We start from the raw sequence: 18,206 nt of genomic DNA, 5'->3' as shown, positions 1-18,206 counted from the left end.
GTAGCTCCTGCTGTGTGTAGCTCCGTAGTGTGCAGCTCCTGCTGTAGTAGTGTGTGTGCTCCTGTGCAGTAGTGTGTAGCTCCTGCTGTGTGTGTAGCTCCTGTAGTAGTGTGGTAGCTCCCTGCAGTAGTGTGTACTCCTGTAGTGTAGTGTGTATTCCCTGCAGTGTGTAGCTCCTGTAGTGTGTAGCTCCTGCTGTAGTGTGTAGCCCCTGTAGTAGTGTGTGTAGTCCTGTAGTGGTGTGCTGCTCCTGCTGAGTGTGGCCAGCTCTGTGGTAGCTCAGCAGGTAGTCCTGTGTGTCCTGTGTGGTGCTGCTGTAGTGTGTGCAGTAGTGTGTGTAGTCTCAGTGTAGTAGTGTGTAGCTCCTGTAGTAGTGTGTAGCTCCTGCTGTGTAGTGTGCAGTGTGTAGCTCCCTGTCTGTGTGTAGTGTGTAGCTCCTGCTGTAGGTGTAGCTCCTGCAGTAGTGTAGCTCCTGTAGTAGTGTGTAGCTCCTGTAGCAGTGCAGGTGTAGCAGTGTGTGCAGTCTGCCAGTGTGTAGCTCCCGTAGCAGTGTGTAGCTCTGTAGTAGTGTGTGTGTGGTAGGCTCCTGTAGTAGTGTGTAGCTCCTGCTGTAGTGTGTATTCTGTGTGTGTGTAGCTCCTGCAGCTCCCAGTAGTGTGTAGCTCCCTGTAGTGTAGCTCCTGTAGTAGTGTGCTCCTGCTTTTATGTAGTGTGGGCAGGCAGTGTTACTGTGTCAGCCATCTACCGTTGACTGTAGTAAAATGCACTGTTGTTTTCACGTCACTGGTGGTGTGTGTGTGAACAGCCACTACAGTCAAGACACAGGTGAAAATGAGGACTGGGCCACAAGAGGAACTGGGGCATGAGGGACTGTGGGCCAAGGAGGGACTCCTGGGCCATGAGGGACTAATGGGCCATGAGGAACTGTGGGCCATGGGGGACTCTGGCCCATGAGGGACTCTGGGCCATGAGGGACAGTTTCCTGGGCCACTCAGGCATACTCAGGACAGTACACCATCACCCAAGCACTAGGACACAGGTACACCATCACCAGGCACCAGGACACCATCACCCAAGCACCAGGACAGTACACCATCACCGAGCACCAGGACAGTACACACCATCACCCAAGCACCATCACCCAAGCACTCAGGATGATACACCATCACCAGGCACCAGGACAGTACACCATCACCCTGCCAATTCAGGACAACAGTGGGTTATGGTCGTTATTATGTTGAGGGAGGGATGGTGATGGATGGGGTGTTGAAGTGGATGGTGATGGATGGAGGGAGTGGATGGTGATGGATGGGGGAGTGTTGAGGGTGGATGGTGATGGATGGGGTGTTGAGGGGAGTGGATGGTGATGGATGGGGTGTTGAGGGAGGTGGATGGTGATGGATGGGGTGTTGAGGAGTGGATGGTGATGGATGGGGGTGTTGAGGATGGTGATGGATGGGGTGTTGAGGGTGGATGGTGATGGATGGGGTGTTGAGGGGTGGATGGTGTTGGATGGGGGTGTTGAGGGGAGGGATGAAACATGGGGTGTTGAGGGGGGATGGTGGGATGGGGTGTTGAGGGGAGGTGGATGGTGTTGGATGGGGTGTTGAGGGGAGTGGATGGTGTTGGATGGGGTGTTGAGGGGAGTGGATGGTGTTGGATGGGGTGTTGAGGGGAGTGGATGGTGATGGATGGGGTGTTGAGGGGAGTGGATGGTGATGGATGGGATTGAAAGGAATTAGTTGATGTAAAAGAGAACATAGTAGAGCTTTAAGTACACCGGGTGTTGTTAGTGTACACCAACAACACGTACACCGGGTGTTGTTAGTGTACACCAACAACACGTACACCAGGTGTTGTTAGTGTACACCAACAACACGTACACCAGGTGTTGTTAGTGTACACCTACAACACGTACACCAGGTGTTATTAGTGTACACCGATAACACGTACACCAGGTGAACACTGTGAAGTAAGGTTGTTCACTCGGGGATGAAGATTGGGTTAATGCCACACGTTGGTCTGAGGATCTTTATACCACTAATAGACTGTCAGCGAGAGATGGTAGAGGTAACGTTGGGTACAAGATAAGGGGTCACCAGTGTGTGTGGTGAAGGCTACAGGTACACCTGATCAACACGAAGACTTGCCCACCACCTTCCCAGCCCACCACCCTCCCAGCCCAAGACCCTCCCCAGCCCACCACCCTCCCCAGCCCACCATCCTCCCAGCCCACCACCCTCCCCCTGACACCACCACCCCCAGCCCACCACCTCCCCAGCCCACCACCCTCCCCAGCCCACCACCTCCTCCACATCACCATCTCCCCAGCTCCACCACCCTCCCAGCCCACCACCTCCCAGCCTCCACCACCTCCCCAGCCCACCACCCCAGCCCACCACCTCCTCTACACCACCACCCTCCCCAGCAATAATACACACAGCTTATAATGCTGTAATGCTGCAAAGGGAACATAAAAACAAAAGAACATAAGGAGTCTGCAATAGGCCGGTTGGCCTGTGCATGGCAGCGCCTGTCGAGAGTTACTACCACTCTCTATCATCCATGAATCTATCCAGCCTCCTTTTAAAACTTTCCAGCGTTCCAGCAAATCCGTTGCTACGAGTCCTATCCTGCTCGGATATTATAAGAACTTTATCTGTATCGCCTTTATTGATTCCTTTCACCCACTTAAATACTTCTATCATATCTCCCCGCACTCTTCGTCTTTCTAGGGAATGCAAGTTTAGTTTCTTTAATCTATCTTGATATGGAAGGTTTCTAAGTCCCGGAATAATTTTCGTCATTCTTCGCTACACCGACTCCAGTGAATTGATATCCATTCTATAATAAGGGCACCAGAACTGAACAGCATAATCGAGGTGCGGCCTGACTAGCGCAAGATATACTGTAGTTGCAATAAGACCTCTGCACTCTTATTACTTACACTTCTAGATATAAAACCCAATACTCTGTTTGCCTTATTTCGAACATTAATGCACTGTTTTCTAGGCCTTAGGTCTGGGCTTACAAGTACCCCCAGGTCTTTTCAAGTCGACTTCTAGGTTGATGTTGTTAAGGCTGTATACATTGACAGTATTTGTTCTTCCAATATTAAGTACGCTGCACTTGCTGGTGTTGAATTTCATTTGCCATTTTTCAGACCACCCCTGCAGTTTATTTAGATCCTCCTGTAGTGCATTTGCATCCTTCCCTGAATTAATCTGCCGCCCTATTTTGGTGTCATCCGCAAACTTGCTTATGTCACTGCTGATCCCAGTTAACCCCACTAGTTACACGGCCCCACTCAGATTTAAAACCATCTACGCTGACTCTCTGTGTTCTATCGGTGAGCCATGATTTTATCCAATTTAAAACTTTCCCCTCGATACCATGAGCCTTAACTTTTCTCAGAAGCCTCTGATGTGGTACTCTGCCAAGCGCTTTGCTAAAGTCTAATTAAATAACATCGTAATTTTCGTCATTATCTTCTACCTCGAAGACTTCCCTAAAAAAGTCATCAGATTTGTTGGATAAGATTTTCCCCTTGTAAACCCATGTTGAGCGTCTTAGGTTAATTGTTTTCTCTAAATGCGATCGGATGCTATTTGCTATAATTGATTCAAGACATTTCCCCACTACTGATCAAACTAATCGGCCGGTAATTTGACGCTGATGCTCTGTCTCCCTTTTTGAATATGGGTACTATATTTGCCTGTTTCCACAAGTCTGGCACAACTCCCGTGTCTAATGATTTTGTAAATAAATTTACGAGGGGTCCGCTAATCTATTCCTTACACTCTTTCAAAACTCAAGGGGAAATTTCATCCGGCCCTGGGGATTTTGTCTTCTTCAATATATTTATCGTCTTGAGAACATCCTCTTTTCTGATAGTGATATTCTTTAATTTCTCTTCTTCATTTCCCCTAATATCAGTTCCACCTCTGGCGTTTCCTCGTGAATTTCTTCTGTGAAAACTGATAAGAAGTTACTGTTTAATACTTTGCTTATTTCCTCACTATCATCGTTCACTTCCCCTCTCTCTGACTTTAAAACACATGTAACAGGTAACAGAGGTAACAAGTAACACAGCGAATAAGTAACACAGCGAATAAGTAACACAGCTATAAAGTAACACAGGTAACAAATAATACAGGTAATAAGTAACACATGTAACAGGTAACAGAGGTAACAAGTAACACAGGTAACACAGGCGAGGCAGCAGGAGACGAGACACAAGTGCCCTCCCCAGGCACCTCACTGAGTTAATAATAGTCAGGTGTGGGCCAACAGCTGCCTTCACTGTTTCTCTTACTGGCCCTCAGACTGGTGGCTGGGTGGCCCTCTGACTGGTGGCTGAGTGGTCCTCAGACTGGTCGCTGAGTGGTCCTCAAACTGGTGGCTGAGTGGCCCTCTGACTGGTGGCTAGGTGGCCCTCTGATTGTTGTTGTTGTTGTTGTTTTTGTTTTGTTTTTTAGATAAAGGAGGGTGAAAGAAGATCAGAGGTGGGGGAAGGAAGTTATAGTTAGGAAATTGAAGAAATTTAGGAGTAGGTAAGAGAGGGTGGGCTGACCGCCTAATGGTGTGTTAGGGTTGTGTCATGGGTTAGTTATTGTCTGTCGGTACAGGCACTAGACATCCTACCCTGTCTCATATATGGGTGTTTTAAGGGCCTTATTTCATATTCCGCCGACCCTACTGGCGGATGCTGGTCTAGGGAGGTTGTCTATTGCCTGGCCGTGTAGATCGGGGGTGGTAATGGACCTTTTGGTAACTTTATGGGAACCATGTATGGTGAGAGTCTTTGAAGGAGTTCTGGCTCTGATCGTTCTATCCTTTTGCCAGACTCTGCTGGCCAGGGTGTGCAGCTGCTGGTTGATGAGTTTTATTCTCAGGTCTCTATGTATCTCGGCTGTGGTTCTGGTGAAGGGGTATCTTTCACCTTTCACGAATCTTAGGGCTTCACTTGGACCACCTGTAATTTTAATATTTGTGGCTGGGTGGCAGCAGGAGGGGAGGGAGCCAGCCATGTACTCTCACACGTGGTGTTGTTGTTGACCAGTGACGGCCAGGTGAGTCTGGCCTATAATGTGAACAATGAACACTGTAGTGTACTGTACTGTCCTGTAGTGTACTGTACTGTAGTGTACTGTACTGTACTGTAGTGTACTGTACTGTCCTGTCCTGTCCTGTCCTGTAGTGTACTGTACTGTACTGTACTGTACTGTAGTGTACTGTACTGTACTGTAGTGTACTGTACTGTACTGTAGTGTACTGTAGTGTACTGTAGTGTACTGTACTGTACTGTAGTGTACTGTAGTGTACTGTACTGTACTGTAGTGTACTGCACTGTAGTGTACTGTACTGTCCTGTAGTGTAATGTAGTGTAGTACTGCATTGTAGTACTGTACTGGTACTGTAGTGTAACTGTACTGTAGTGTACTGTACTGTCCTGTAATGTACTGTAGTGTACTCTGTAAGTGTACTGAACTGTAGTGTACTGTAGTGGCATTGTACTGTAGTGTACTGATACTGTAGTAATTTCTACTGTAGTACTGTACTGTACTGTAGTGTATTGTACTGTAGTGTACTGGAGTGTAATTGGTACTGTAGGGTACTGTACTGTAGTGTACTGTATGCGTAGTGTTGTAGTGTGTACTGTACTGTAGTGTACTGTACTGTAGTGTACTGTACTGTAGTGTACTGTAGTGTATTGTACTGTACTGTAGTGTACTGTACTGTAGTGTACTGTACTGTACTGTACTGTACTGTACTGTACTGTAGTGTACTGTACTGTAGTGTACTGTAGTGTAGTTTACTGTACTGTAGTGTACTGTAGTGTACTGTACTGTAGTGTACTGCAGTGTACTGTACTGTAGTGTATTGTACTGTACTGTACTGTACTGTAGTGTACTGTATTGTAGTGTACTGTAGTGTACTGTACTGTAGTGTACTGTACTGTACTGTAGTGTACGGTAGTGTACTGTACTATACTGTACTGTACTGTACTGTAGTGTACTGTACTGTAGTGTACTGTACTGTAGTGTACTGTACTGTAGTGTACTGTAGTGTACTGTACTGCACTGTACTGTAGTGTACTGTACTGTAGTGTACTGTACTGTAGTGTACTGTAGTGTAATGTAGTGTACTGTACTGTAGTGTACTGTACTGTAGTGTACTGTAGTGTAATGTAGTGTACTGTACTGTCACCACTATAGACACACACTAAAGATCCTTCCTTCACCCAGTTTGTGTTTTTCTCGTCATAAAAAATCTCTTTACAATTAAAAAAAAATATATATATTTGTGTTTACAACAATGGCAGTTGAAGAACTGTCTCTCTTTCACATATTGTTGTCTATCTTACAAAAGTGTGTGTGTGTGTTAAATCAGGTGTTCATGAAGACATAATCAGTGTAGGTGGATGGCGGCAGAGGTTCAGGTGTGGGGGGGGGGGTCAGTGGTAGAAGAGGAGAGAGTACAAGAGTAGTGACTTTGGGAGGGGGTAACATTTGGCAGTTTTCCTAGGGAGCACCTCCCCACACGCCACAATTTCCCCACACGCCACCCCCCCACACGCCACCCCACACGCCACCCCCCCACGCCACCCCCCACACGCCACCCCCCCACACGCCACCCCACACGCCACCCCCCACACGCCACCCCACACGCACCCACACACCCCCACACGCCCCACACGCCACCCCCACACGCCACCCCCCACACGCCACCCCCACACGCCACCCCCACACGCCACCCCCCCACACGCCACCCCCACACGCCACCCCCACACGCCACCCCCCACACGCCACCCCCACACGCCACCCCACACGCCACCCCACACGCCAATTCTTCTCACACGCCACCCCCCCACATCGCCACCCCCACGCCACCCCCCACACGCCACCCCCCACACGCCACCCCCCCCACATTGCCATCTCCCCACACACGCCACTCCCCACACGCCACCCCCCCCACACACGCCACCCCCCACACACGCCACCCCCCACACGCCACCCCCCACGCCTCGCTACACCACCGACCGTCTGCTGCTGCTTCTTATATATTACAGGATTATGTTTTCTGCCTCCACACCTGGGTCATATGTGAACTAATAGTTGTGTTATGTGTGTGTAATAATATTGATAATAATAATAATTAATGGTTTATTGAAAAAGTTCTGCAGCCCGACGGCTGAAAATATACATTGGACATAAATGACTTATTACATACATTGGTGGTTTAACAAGAGCCTTCATTAGAGAAAGGTGAAGGAACATACAGTGAACATACAGATTATTGTAGGTGTTGAACAGCAAACACGTAGTGTAGTAACTCCCTCACAGATGGTGTTATGAGGGGCCTGACGTGGTGTAGTAATTCCCTCACAGATGGTGTTATGAGGGGCATCACGTGGTGTAGTAATTCCCTCACAGATGGTGTTATGAGGGGCCTGACGTGGTGTAGTCACAGATGGTGTGCAGGCTTTGGCATGGTGTAATGAATTCCTCACAGATGGTGTTATGAGGGCCTGACGTGGTGTGTCGTTCCCTCACAGATAGTGTTATGAGGGCCTGACATGGTGTGTCCATTCCTCACAGATGGTGTTATGAGGGGCATCACGTGGTGTAATAATTCCCTCACAGATGGTGTTATGAGGGGCATCACGTGGTGTAATAATTCCCTCACAGATGGTGTTATGAGGGACCTTACGTGGTGTATTAATTCCCTCACAGATGGTGTTATGAAGGACCTTACGTGGTGTAGTAATTCCCTCACAGATGGTGTTATGAGGGGCCTGACGTAGTGTAGTAATTCCCTCACAGATGGTGTTATGAGGGGCCTGACGTGGTGTAGTAATTCCTTCACAGATGGTGTTATGAGGGGCATCACGTGGTGTAGCAATTCCCTCACAGATGGTGTTATATGAGTGAGGTGTGGTCCCAGGCCTTCCCATCGTAAACGGATTAACACATCGCTGGTTGTTGTTGGGCCTCACAGGCAGTTATCACTTGGTACCTGGGACCTCACTGTGAAGGTTAGCTTGGGTACTACTCAGCTGTTACTGTTGAGTTGTTCTCAATGACTTAAGCACTGTTCACCACTGCTCACCTCTGTTCAACACTGGTTCCATTCCTTTCCTAAATAAAATTGTAACTTCTGGCGAGAACTTGTTGATATTCCGGTGGGGAGGAGGGTTCAGGGGAGGGAGCTGGTATGGCCAACATAACAGTTGACCTTGCTGCTGCCAGAGGAGCGCCAGGTACGTCTTGACCCTTCGGTGGTCAAGGATGAAGTGTGTGTGTGTGTGTGTGTGTGTGTGTGTGTGTGCACCACCCAGAAAATTAGTGAAGAGAAGGACACATCTAGTCCATCTCTTTTTTCCCTTCATTATAAATTTCAACTTCAGGAACATTTTTAGTGCCTTTGCCTTTTCCTCACCCTCACTGTTGTGGTGCTGTGGGTTTGTGTAATTACTATTGAGTGTACTTTCATGTAGTATATAGGTGTAGCCTATTTATTAATTGCTGTGGTGTATTTTCTTGGCAGGTATATATAGGTGCTTAGCACTGTTGTGGTGCTGTAGGTGTGGCACTATTGTGGTGCTGTAGGTGTGGCAAATACCGTGATAGAGGGAGGATATTATGTGGTTATATAACAATAATGTCTTAACACAGTACTATTAGATAACAGGTCATAATGTTTTAAGTGATAACATTCCCGTGTTTTATCCCGTCTCCTCATCTTAAAACCAACCCAAGAACGGAGTTATCCTGTGGAGGCACTACATGCAGTGTTGCCAAACCCGCGGTTTACCCGCCCAGTTGGGCTACTTGCCTAAAATTGGGATATTTAAGAAAAAAGGAAACAGCGGCACCTCCAAATCACCTCTTTTTCCAGCAGTCTTTATGAATGAATATTGATTTTTTTTTCAGGATTGGTAATAAAGGAGAGCACATAACTCGGCTCATTTTTCTCTTCGTTTATTGTCTTCCAATCATCGAGTAATTTTCAATTTTGCATGAAATAAGGTCTATAGTAATTTCCTTTCCCACTCTCTCACTGGGGGGCTTAGTGGCTGGTCAGACAGACAGGCACCAGGCAGAGCCGCAGAAGTTGACTGGCAGTCAATCTGTCAGACTTCATATCTGGTTAAGAGGGGACATGTTTCCTTTCTTATTTTTGTCATTTATTGACTATTTAGCGTATAAGTGTCTGATGAAGAAACAAATATTTACTATTTTCAACAAACTGGTCAAAAAGAAGCACTGATTTATTTTGTGGCAAACTGGTAAAAAAATAATTTTATTTCCTTCAATAATTTAAATTTAAATTCCTTTTAGTGACGATAATATTTTGTATTGTTATAGAAGAGTGAAACGCCAGGCTATAAGTCATAATATTTGTGCTACATTATTTAAAGGTCTTTGCTGCTCCTTTTGAGGGCTAGCCACCACGGTTTGGTAACTCAGTGTTTTGGCAACCCTGAATACGCGCTCCATTTTCTATACGGGAAGGTGCGCCATACCTTGGGTGTGAAGGTGTTTTCTTTAGCATAACATTCCCGGCATTTTGAGGTTCCTGGGTAACTGAGGGGAGGGAGGCAGCCAGTTCATTTTTGTCTCGTGAGGAGGGGAGTGTGGCGTGGGATGAGGCAGCGCCACCAGAGAAGACTCGGCCTTTTTAAGTAGTACTGTACTGGTATGTCCCCCCCCCCCCTTTCCCCAACCTCACTCCTCCCCAACCTTACTCTTCCCCACTGCAATTTGTCCCCAAAGGCTGGGGTCTGTGTGATGCCCTGTGGTCCTATGTGGGGCTGTGTGTGGGGGTCTGTGTGATGCCCTGTTGTCCTCACCTCCTCAAGGAAATACAGAACTATTATTTTTAGAAAAGCTTAAGAGTGTTGCCACATTACCACTCAATATTTTTCAGTGGATTGAACTCTTGTATTTTTTCTCCATGCAATAGATTGAAGTTCTGGCGGAAAAAATATAACAACAACAACGTGAGCTCTTAATAGCTGTACTGTGTAACTTTTTTTTGTGTCTCTGTGAACATGTCAGATGGTGGGGCTAAATCATTTACAAAAGCTGATGATATTATGAACTAAACAATCTTAGTTTCAAGTGATGTTCCTCAAGTAATTTGGGTCTTAATGTGTCTAGATATGGTAGGTCAGGTTAGGTTGAGTTGGGTTAGGTTATGTTGAGTTAAGTTAGGTTGGGTCTGGTTGGGTTTGGTTGGGCTGGGTTGGATTCTGTTGAGTTGGATTGCCCTTGGGTTGGGTTAAGTTATGTTTTGGGATGAGTTGGCTTAAGGCGGGTTTGGTTAGTTTGGGTTAAGTTGTCTATTTCTATAAAATAGTTGGGTACTACAGGACAGTATTATCTTCAACAGGGCCATAATTAGTTGACATTTTTCTTCTTGAGGACAATTACAACATAATTGTAGTGAGTTCGTGGTTTTTGTCCACTCCATGTACTTCAAACATACAGTACCTGTCAGTAATTAATGTGTGTTTATTTACAGGGAGGGACCATCCTGGGCGACCCAGACCGTGTTGAGGACCTGGGACAGTCACAAGTGCCATACCAACTCTTCCTTGAGTATATATTTGGCCTCGGCGAGGGTACCTACAAGTAAGTGCCTCGTAAATTATACCAAATGAAAAACTGATAATTATCATAAAAAATGGATACAGTACATTACATCCAGATACAGTACATTACATCCAGATACAGTACAGTACATCTTACGGTACAGTACAGGTACAGTATACATCACCCATATACAGTATTACAGGTGGACTGTATTTATATCTAGGGCAGATAACTTACTGAACAAATAATTATAATCAAAGAATATAATGTATGGAAGTACTAATTATGATCATAACACACACACCTGATGTGATTATTTAGCTTTACTACAAAGGCTTTACGAGGGTTGAAACACACACAACTGTACTGTAGTTGTAAACATATGAGTCTTGTGTCACAGTCATATGAACTGCCAGAATTAGCTCAATACTGTTTAGAGGAACATTGTATGAAGGACTTAGATACCACCGGTGTGAATCATTAGTGATAAAGTTAGGTATGGTGGCTGGTGTCCAACCCTTGGCACACACTGAACTTGTCTACCTCCCAAACACCTCCTGTGTAGGTCCTGTACAGTGACACAACACCTGCTGCATCATGTGTGTAGGTCCTGTACAGTGACACAACACCTGCTGCATCATGTGTGTGTAGGTCCTGTACAGTGACACAACACCTGCTGCATCATGTGTGTAGGTCCTGTACAGTGACACAACACCTGCTGCATCATGTGTGTAGGTCCTGTACAGTGACACAACACCTGCTGCATCATGTGTGTAGGTCCTGTACAGTGACACAACACCTGCTGCATCATGTGTGTGGTCCTGTACAGTGACACAACACCTGCTGCATCATGTGTGTAGGTCCTGTACAGTGACACAACACCTGCTGCATCATGTGTGTGGTCCTGTACAGTATAGTATCTGTGTGTGGTCCTGTACAGTATAGTATCTGTGTGTGGTCCTGTACAGTATAGTATCTGTGTGTGGTCCTGTACAGTATAGTATCTGTGTGTGGTCCTGTACAGTATAGTATCTGTGTGTGGTCCTGTACAGTATAGTATCTGTGTATGGTCCTGTACAGTATAGTATCTGTGTGTAGGTCCTGTACAGTATAGTATCTGTGTGTGGTCCTGTACAGTATAGTATCTGTGTGTGGTCCTGTACAGTATAGTATCTGTGTGTGGTGTGTACAGTATAGTATCTGTGTATGGTCCTGTACAGTATAGTATCTGTGTGTAGGTCCTGTACAGTATAGTATCTGTGTGTGGTCCTGTACAGTATAGTATCTGTGTGTGGTCCTGTACAGTATAGTATCTGTGTGTGGTCCTGTACAGTATAGTATCTGTGTATGGTCCTGTACAGTATAGTATCTGTGTATGGTCCTGCAGTTGGACTTGTGGTGAGATTCATAGTAGGTTCCATCACATTGTTTTCACTTTTATGTTAATTTATCATCATAAGTAGTCAAAAAGTATTCACTGTTGACCAATATAAATTTTGAAGGCATCTCTTTTTGCATCCCTTAATTACCTAGTTAGATTATAAGCTGTTTGGTCGATACTAAAGCAGGTGGTCGGCGAAGTGTTGCAAAAGTAAAAAAAATCCAGTCCTAATAAAGAATGGATGCAAACTCCTGTACAGTACACCCACCAATAAAAGTCCTGCCAGTCCACTGTCCCATAGATGAACCCTGTGAATCCGAGACATCACACAGTACACCATCTATGGGCCTAACATTGTTTGATGTCTTGGATTCCCAGATTCATGTATGGGACAGAGGACTGGCAGAACTTATTTTGGTGGGTGTACAGGGAAAGGTTGTATAGTGTGTGCATATAGAAGCATGAATGTGTCGGTTTATCTTAAAGTTACAGTTATGGACAAAAAGAATTCAGCAGTTCGGGAGGGAGGCGGTGCATGGGAGAAGGTGGAGGCTCGACAACGTCATATATGGGTGGCGGTGGAAGGAGAGACTTTCTTTTCATTCTACAAATTGTTTGTTTTTATTTTCCCATGAGTCAGGCACAGCTTACCATAAAAAGTTGCATATTAGAGGAACTTAACTTGTGGTGGTGAAGCAGGAAGTAAAGTGGCTAATGAAGTGCTTAACTACTTATTAAAATAGAGCTTCACAACGTAACATCACAGGGTGTAGAGGGAGTTGGTGTGCACCTCGTCGACCTCTACTTCCTGCCATAACATTTTTCATGGCTGCATACTTGTCACCTTCACCTCTATGCAATGATGCCAAGTCTCCACATACACCCCTACCCTCCCTCCCTGCACCACCTCCCTCACCCCTGCAGATTTTTTTTGGTACATAACTGTTCATCTGCATACTCTACTGTATTCATAAATATTATACAGGATATTCATTTGCTTACACAGTTATACAGCACATCTATATTGTTCTGATATTTCTCATTTAAAAGAAAATAACTTTAAAGTCAGGCATTTATCTTGCATTATATTCCTTACCAAACTTAACTTCCAGTACCAGAACCAAATTTGATAGAGACTCTACTACAGAATACATACATAGATCTTATTGAGGTGCTGTTGATAAATGATGATAGGTTGTGTGATGTACGTAAGAGGAATATTATTTCTCTAATTTAAATCACAGAACATTGCATGATAAAGGACATTAGGCCTCTATGGTCAGAGGTACCAACCTAACAGATACATCTCTGCTTATGTCTACTTGTTCATTTCAATTTCCATCGGACCCGAGAGTAGATATTTTTTTTAACAGGTGCACAGTACTGTATAGTGCTGTACAGTATTTAGTTTTTGTTAATACATCATCAGAACTGGGGCTACACATATCAAGGGTCTATACACCACTGTTAACTCTCCTCGTTCTGGGACATTCCCAGACGCCTCATCATCTTCTGTTGTTTTGAAAGATTAACAAAAAACTCTTGTAACTCCAGGATTATTGTCCATAGATCAGCATAATGGATAAAAAACGTGCACCTTCCAAAATTCATTAATCATAGTTGACCTGTATTAGCTTGGTGTGTTAAACCATAATAATATTGTATATATTTAATTGCAACTTTAAATATTATATATCAGTCAATATTGTAATGCCTTCAGACCCGGTGCATACGACTTATTCAAGCATAACTGCAACAACTTCAGTGACGAAGTGTCTCAGTTCCTGTGTGGCCACGGGATACCCAAACACATCCTCCAGCTTCCAGATGAAGTCCTCAACACGTAAGTTTTACCCGCTCATGTGATGGTCTTACTCACTCTAGTCTTTACTTTCTGGTCCAGTACTGTACAATACACTGTGGCTGTACACCACTACCCTTTGAACCTTCAGCAGTTATACAGCACAGCACAGTACAGGGCAGAAGATTTGTGGTAATTATAATTTGTTTTCATGAAGTTAATGTTGAGATAAATTCATTCACAACCAAAGTTTATTATAATAAATATAATATTATTTTGTTTGGGCCACTTTTGAAAGATAGAGCACAGTACTGTACTGTACTGCTTGTGTGTGTTTACACCATCAGTAAGTTATACAGTGTCTTGTGGTCCACACAGACCTTCAACTAACAGCACTACTATACTTCAAGGTTAACCCTGTGTACTCACAGAAGCTGGTGTGTTAGTGTTAGAAAGACCAAGGTTGTTGTGTACAGTAATGTTCTTTATTTCAAATATGAGAGTAAGGCAGATGTGTCCTCTTATGGGTGTTGTTTAGGTCGTGATCCTTTACACAACCTGGAGTTTATGGCTGCTTAGTTTACCATGTTTAAATAATGTCTTTATTTTGATCATATTAACAGTACAAGTATTATTAGATCTGAGAAACATTCATCATGTTTAGTAAAATGCTCTAGTTGTAGGCTGTTGTAGAATAGTGGTGTACAGGTTGTGGTAGTGGTGTACAGGTTGTGGTAGTGGTGTACAGGTTGTGGTAGTGGTGTACTGGTTGTGGTAGTGTTGTACTGGTTGTGGTAGTGTTGTACAGGCTGTGGTAGTTTTGTACAGGTTGTGGTAGTAGTGTGCAGGTTATGGTAGTGGTGTACAGGTTGTGGTAGTGGTGTACAGGTTGTGGTAGTAGTGTGCAGGTTGTGGTAGTGGTGTACTGGTTGTGGTAGTGGTGTACAGGTTGTGCACTGGTTGTGGTAGTGGTGTACAGGCCAGGTAGTGGTGCACAGGTGTGGTGGTAGTGGTGTGGTGTGCACAGGTTGTGGTAGTGGTGTACAAGTGGTAGTGTTGTACAGGCTGTGGTAGTTTGTACAGGTTTGGCAGTAGTGTGTTCAGGTAGTGTTGTACAGGCTGTGGTAGTAGTGTACTATTGTGGTGTTGCACAGGTGGTAGTGTTGGTACATGCTGTGGCAGTAGTGCAGGTTGTGGTAGTGGTTGTACAGGTTGTGGTAGTGTTGCACAGGTTGTGGTAGTAGTGCAGGTTGTGGTAGTGTTGTACAGGTTGTGGTAGTGTTGGTACAGGTTGTGCAGTGTTGTACAGGTTGTGGTAGTAGTGCACTGGTTGCAGGTAATGTTGTACAGGTTGTGGTAGTGTTGTACAGGTCAGGTAGTAGTGTGCAGGTTGTGGTAGTGTTGGTACAGGTTGTGGTAGCAGTACTGCTGTGGTAATGTTGTACAGGTTGTGGTAGTGTTGTACAGGTTGTGGTAGTAGTGTGCAGGTTGTGGTAGTGGTAGTGTTGTACAGGTTGTGGTAGTGTTGTACACAGGTTGTAGTGGTGTGCACAGGTTGTGGTAGTAGGCAGGTTGTGGTAGTGTTGTACAGGTGTGGTACAGTAGTGTGCAGGTTGTGGTAGTGTTGCAGGTTGTGGTAGTGTTGTACAGGTTGTGGTAGTGTAGTGTGTAGTACAGGTTGTGGTTGTGTGAGGTGTTAACAGGTTGTGGTAGTAGTGCAGTGTACAGGTTGTGGTAGTGTTGTACAGGTTGTGTGTGCAGGTTGTGGTTGTACACAGGTAGTGTTGCACAGCTGTGTGTGCAGGTTGTGGTAGTGCTTGTACAGGTTGTGGTAGTGTTGCAGGCTGTGGTAGTGTTGTACAGGTTGGTGGTACAGTAGTGTGCAGGTTGCACAGGTTGTGGTAGTAGTGTGCAGGTTGTGGTAGTGTGCAGGTTGTGTAGTGTTGTACAGGTTGTGTGTGTAGGTTGTGGTAGTGCAGGGGTATGTGGTTGTGGTTGTGTAGTGTCATGTAGTGTGCAGGTTGTGGTAGTGTTGTACAGGTTGTGGTAGTGTTGCAGGTTGTGGTAGTAGTGTGCAGGTTGTGGTAGTGTTGGTACAGGTGTGGTAACAGGTTGTGGTAGTAGTGTGCAGGTTATGGTAGTGATGTACAGGTTGTGGTAGTGGTGTACAGGTTGTGGTAGTGTTGTACAGGTTGTGGTAGTGTTGTACAGGTTTGTGGTAGTGTTGTACAGGTTGTGGTAGTGTTGTACAGGTTGTGGTAGTGTTGTACAGGTTGTGGTAGTGTTGTACAGGTTGTGGTAGTGTTGTACAGGTTGTGGTAGTGTTGTACAGGTTGTGGTAGTGTTGTACAGGTTGTGGACAGTTGTGGTTATGTTAATAATTTTTAGTACAGTATATTGATTGTTGCTCTTTATTATGAGAACTAATGGTTAAGACTCGCCATCATAGACACAGTGATAAAGCTTGTGAATAATACCACACTGACAGAGGTACCTCAGTGATGGTGTAGAGTTAACCCAATACACCACAGAGCTGCTCTTATTCTCAACACTTAAACAGAAGATTATAGTGTAGTGCAGTAAAATATTTATTGTACTGTAACTCATGAATCATATACAGTTTCTTAAGTACAGTACTAGTAACTTGTGTACTGATTCTGACACAAGGATCTTTAAGACTGTGTCTATGGTGGTGTGATATGAGGACTGTGTAAGGGCATGGTTGTCTTTTGGTCTCATCTAACACTGTACAGTTCCTCTTTACTTCTAGTTTACAAGACAACTTTTGCAAATGTATGAAAGTAATATGATTTTTTTTTTTATATGTGATGTCAGTACAGTAATATAAATCAGTTATGTACAAGAAATAACTTGCAGACTCCATTACCTGCAACTTTGAAAAAATGAGAATGGATTAAAATATGATTTAAAACTAACATTATCATTGTACACCTTTGAGAAAGATTACTGTAGGCTGAGAATATATTTAAACTTCTAATTTATGTTGCTTTAGTGTTCCACCTCAAAAATTAACCAGTTTTCTTGTAAACATTTGTTACAGAAGTTTGTATGTTTTTGTGTGACTAACCTGTGTGTCATGTGCATGCAGGCCGCTGGGTCAGGTCCTGTTGCCCATGCTGAACTCTCTGCAGATCACCAGCAATGACCCCGTGTCTGGCCGCCCCTCCTCCAGGTCACCCAACAACCACCGCCAATCTGGCCCATCCCCATACTAATGTTATCAATATACCTCTCTTACTGTCTCACGCATGACACGCACACACACACACACGCACACACACACACACACACACACACACACACACACACACACACTGTACAGTACTCAACTTTAAACACTTTCCACCACACAGGATGTTCACATTTACAATAAATCCCGATAAACATATAAACATTATTTTAGGGGGGCTGTATTTCAATTTTTTGTTCTTTTTTTTTTCGCTCCCCAGGCCCTGTGGGTCGTTTGACCTGTGCCCGGTGGGCTAATTACCATACAAAAAATCAAAATAATAATATAATATACTGTGTATATATATATATATATATATATATATATATATATAATATATATATATATATATATATATATATATATATATATATATATATATATATATATATATATATATATATATATATATATATATATATATATATATATATATATATATATATATATATATATATATATATATATATATATATATATATATATACACAGTATATATATATATATATATATAGATATATTTGACTGACAATGACATTCAAATGGATATCTTATTCAAGTTAGCATTTTTCTTCTTTTTGTATAGTACTAAGACTGTAAAACCTTATGTCTCAGGGTTTAAACTTTCTCAAATTCAGACAAATATCAGAGAGGACTTTCTTTACTACTAGAATTAAAGTGGCCATTCTTGGGTGGTTTATTGTCCTGTAAATACTCACCTGTACTGCAGCTAATGGTGAACAGTTATACCTCTTTGGTGTTATAAAACTACCTCTATTACTGTGTATGATGAGCACTGATTAATGTCCTGTATGAGAGCCTTAAATCTTTAATATAATTAACTTAATGTAGTGTGTTGGAGGGGCCACCCAACCTGAACAAAAGGCTACCCAGTGATGAGAGCAGTGAACTGTGGTGAGCCCCTCTGTTAGGCTCACCTGGTCACACACTAAACTTGAAGGTGGCCCACAAGTGGTAGCATGTGAGGTGAGAAGGTAGTGCTGTGTGGTGTTTTTCTCACTCACACAACCAGGAAAGTCATTACAGTAATAAAAGTTACTATTGTTGCAAAAAACAAAGCAGTGAAAACTGATTCAATGCAGGTACAGTACCTGAAAAATCTTACAATAAGTTTTTCCATAACTGGACGAATTGTTGTGTGGTCAGTCAGTG

At 44.0% G+C, this 18,206-nt stretch overlaps 1 protein-coding gene across 3 annotated transcripts in view; it reads left to right on the top strand.

The window, feature by feature from the left end:
- LOC121864475 overlaps positions 1–18,206 on the top strand; it is a 68,543-nt gene that overhangs the window by 38,115 nt on the left and 12,222 nt on the right. For all 3 annotated transcript variants that reach the window (XM_042363502.1, XM_042363504.1, XM_042363503.1), the window contains 2 exons: positions 10,531–10,640; positions 13,703–13,825. In XM_042363502.1, the coding sequence (XP_042219436.1) occupies positions 10,531–10,640; positions 13,703–13,825 (233 nt within the window). The remainder of the gene's footprint in view (positions 1–10,530; positions 10,641–13,702; positions 13,826–18,206) is intronic.

The sequence above is a fragment of the Homarus americanus genome, unplaced genomic scaffold (assembly GCF_018991925.1).
Source record: "Homarus americanus isolate GMGI-L3 unplaced genomic scaffold, GMGI_Hamer_2.0 scaffold25860, whole genome shotgun sequence".
NCBI lineage: Eukaryota > Metazoa > Arthropoda > Malacostraca > Decapoda > Nephropidae > Homarus > Homarus americanus.
The sequence above is the reverse complement of the archived record's forward strand: the minus strand, read 5'-3'. Positions and strand labels throughout refer to the sequence as shown.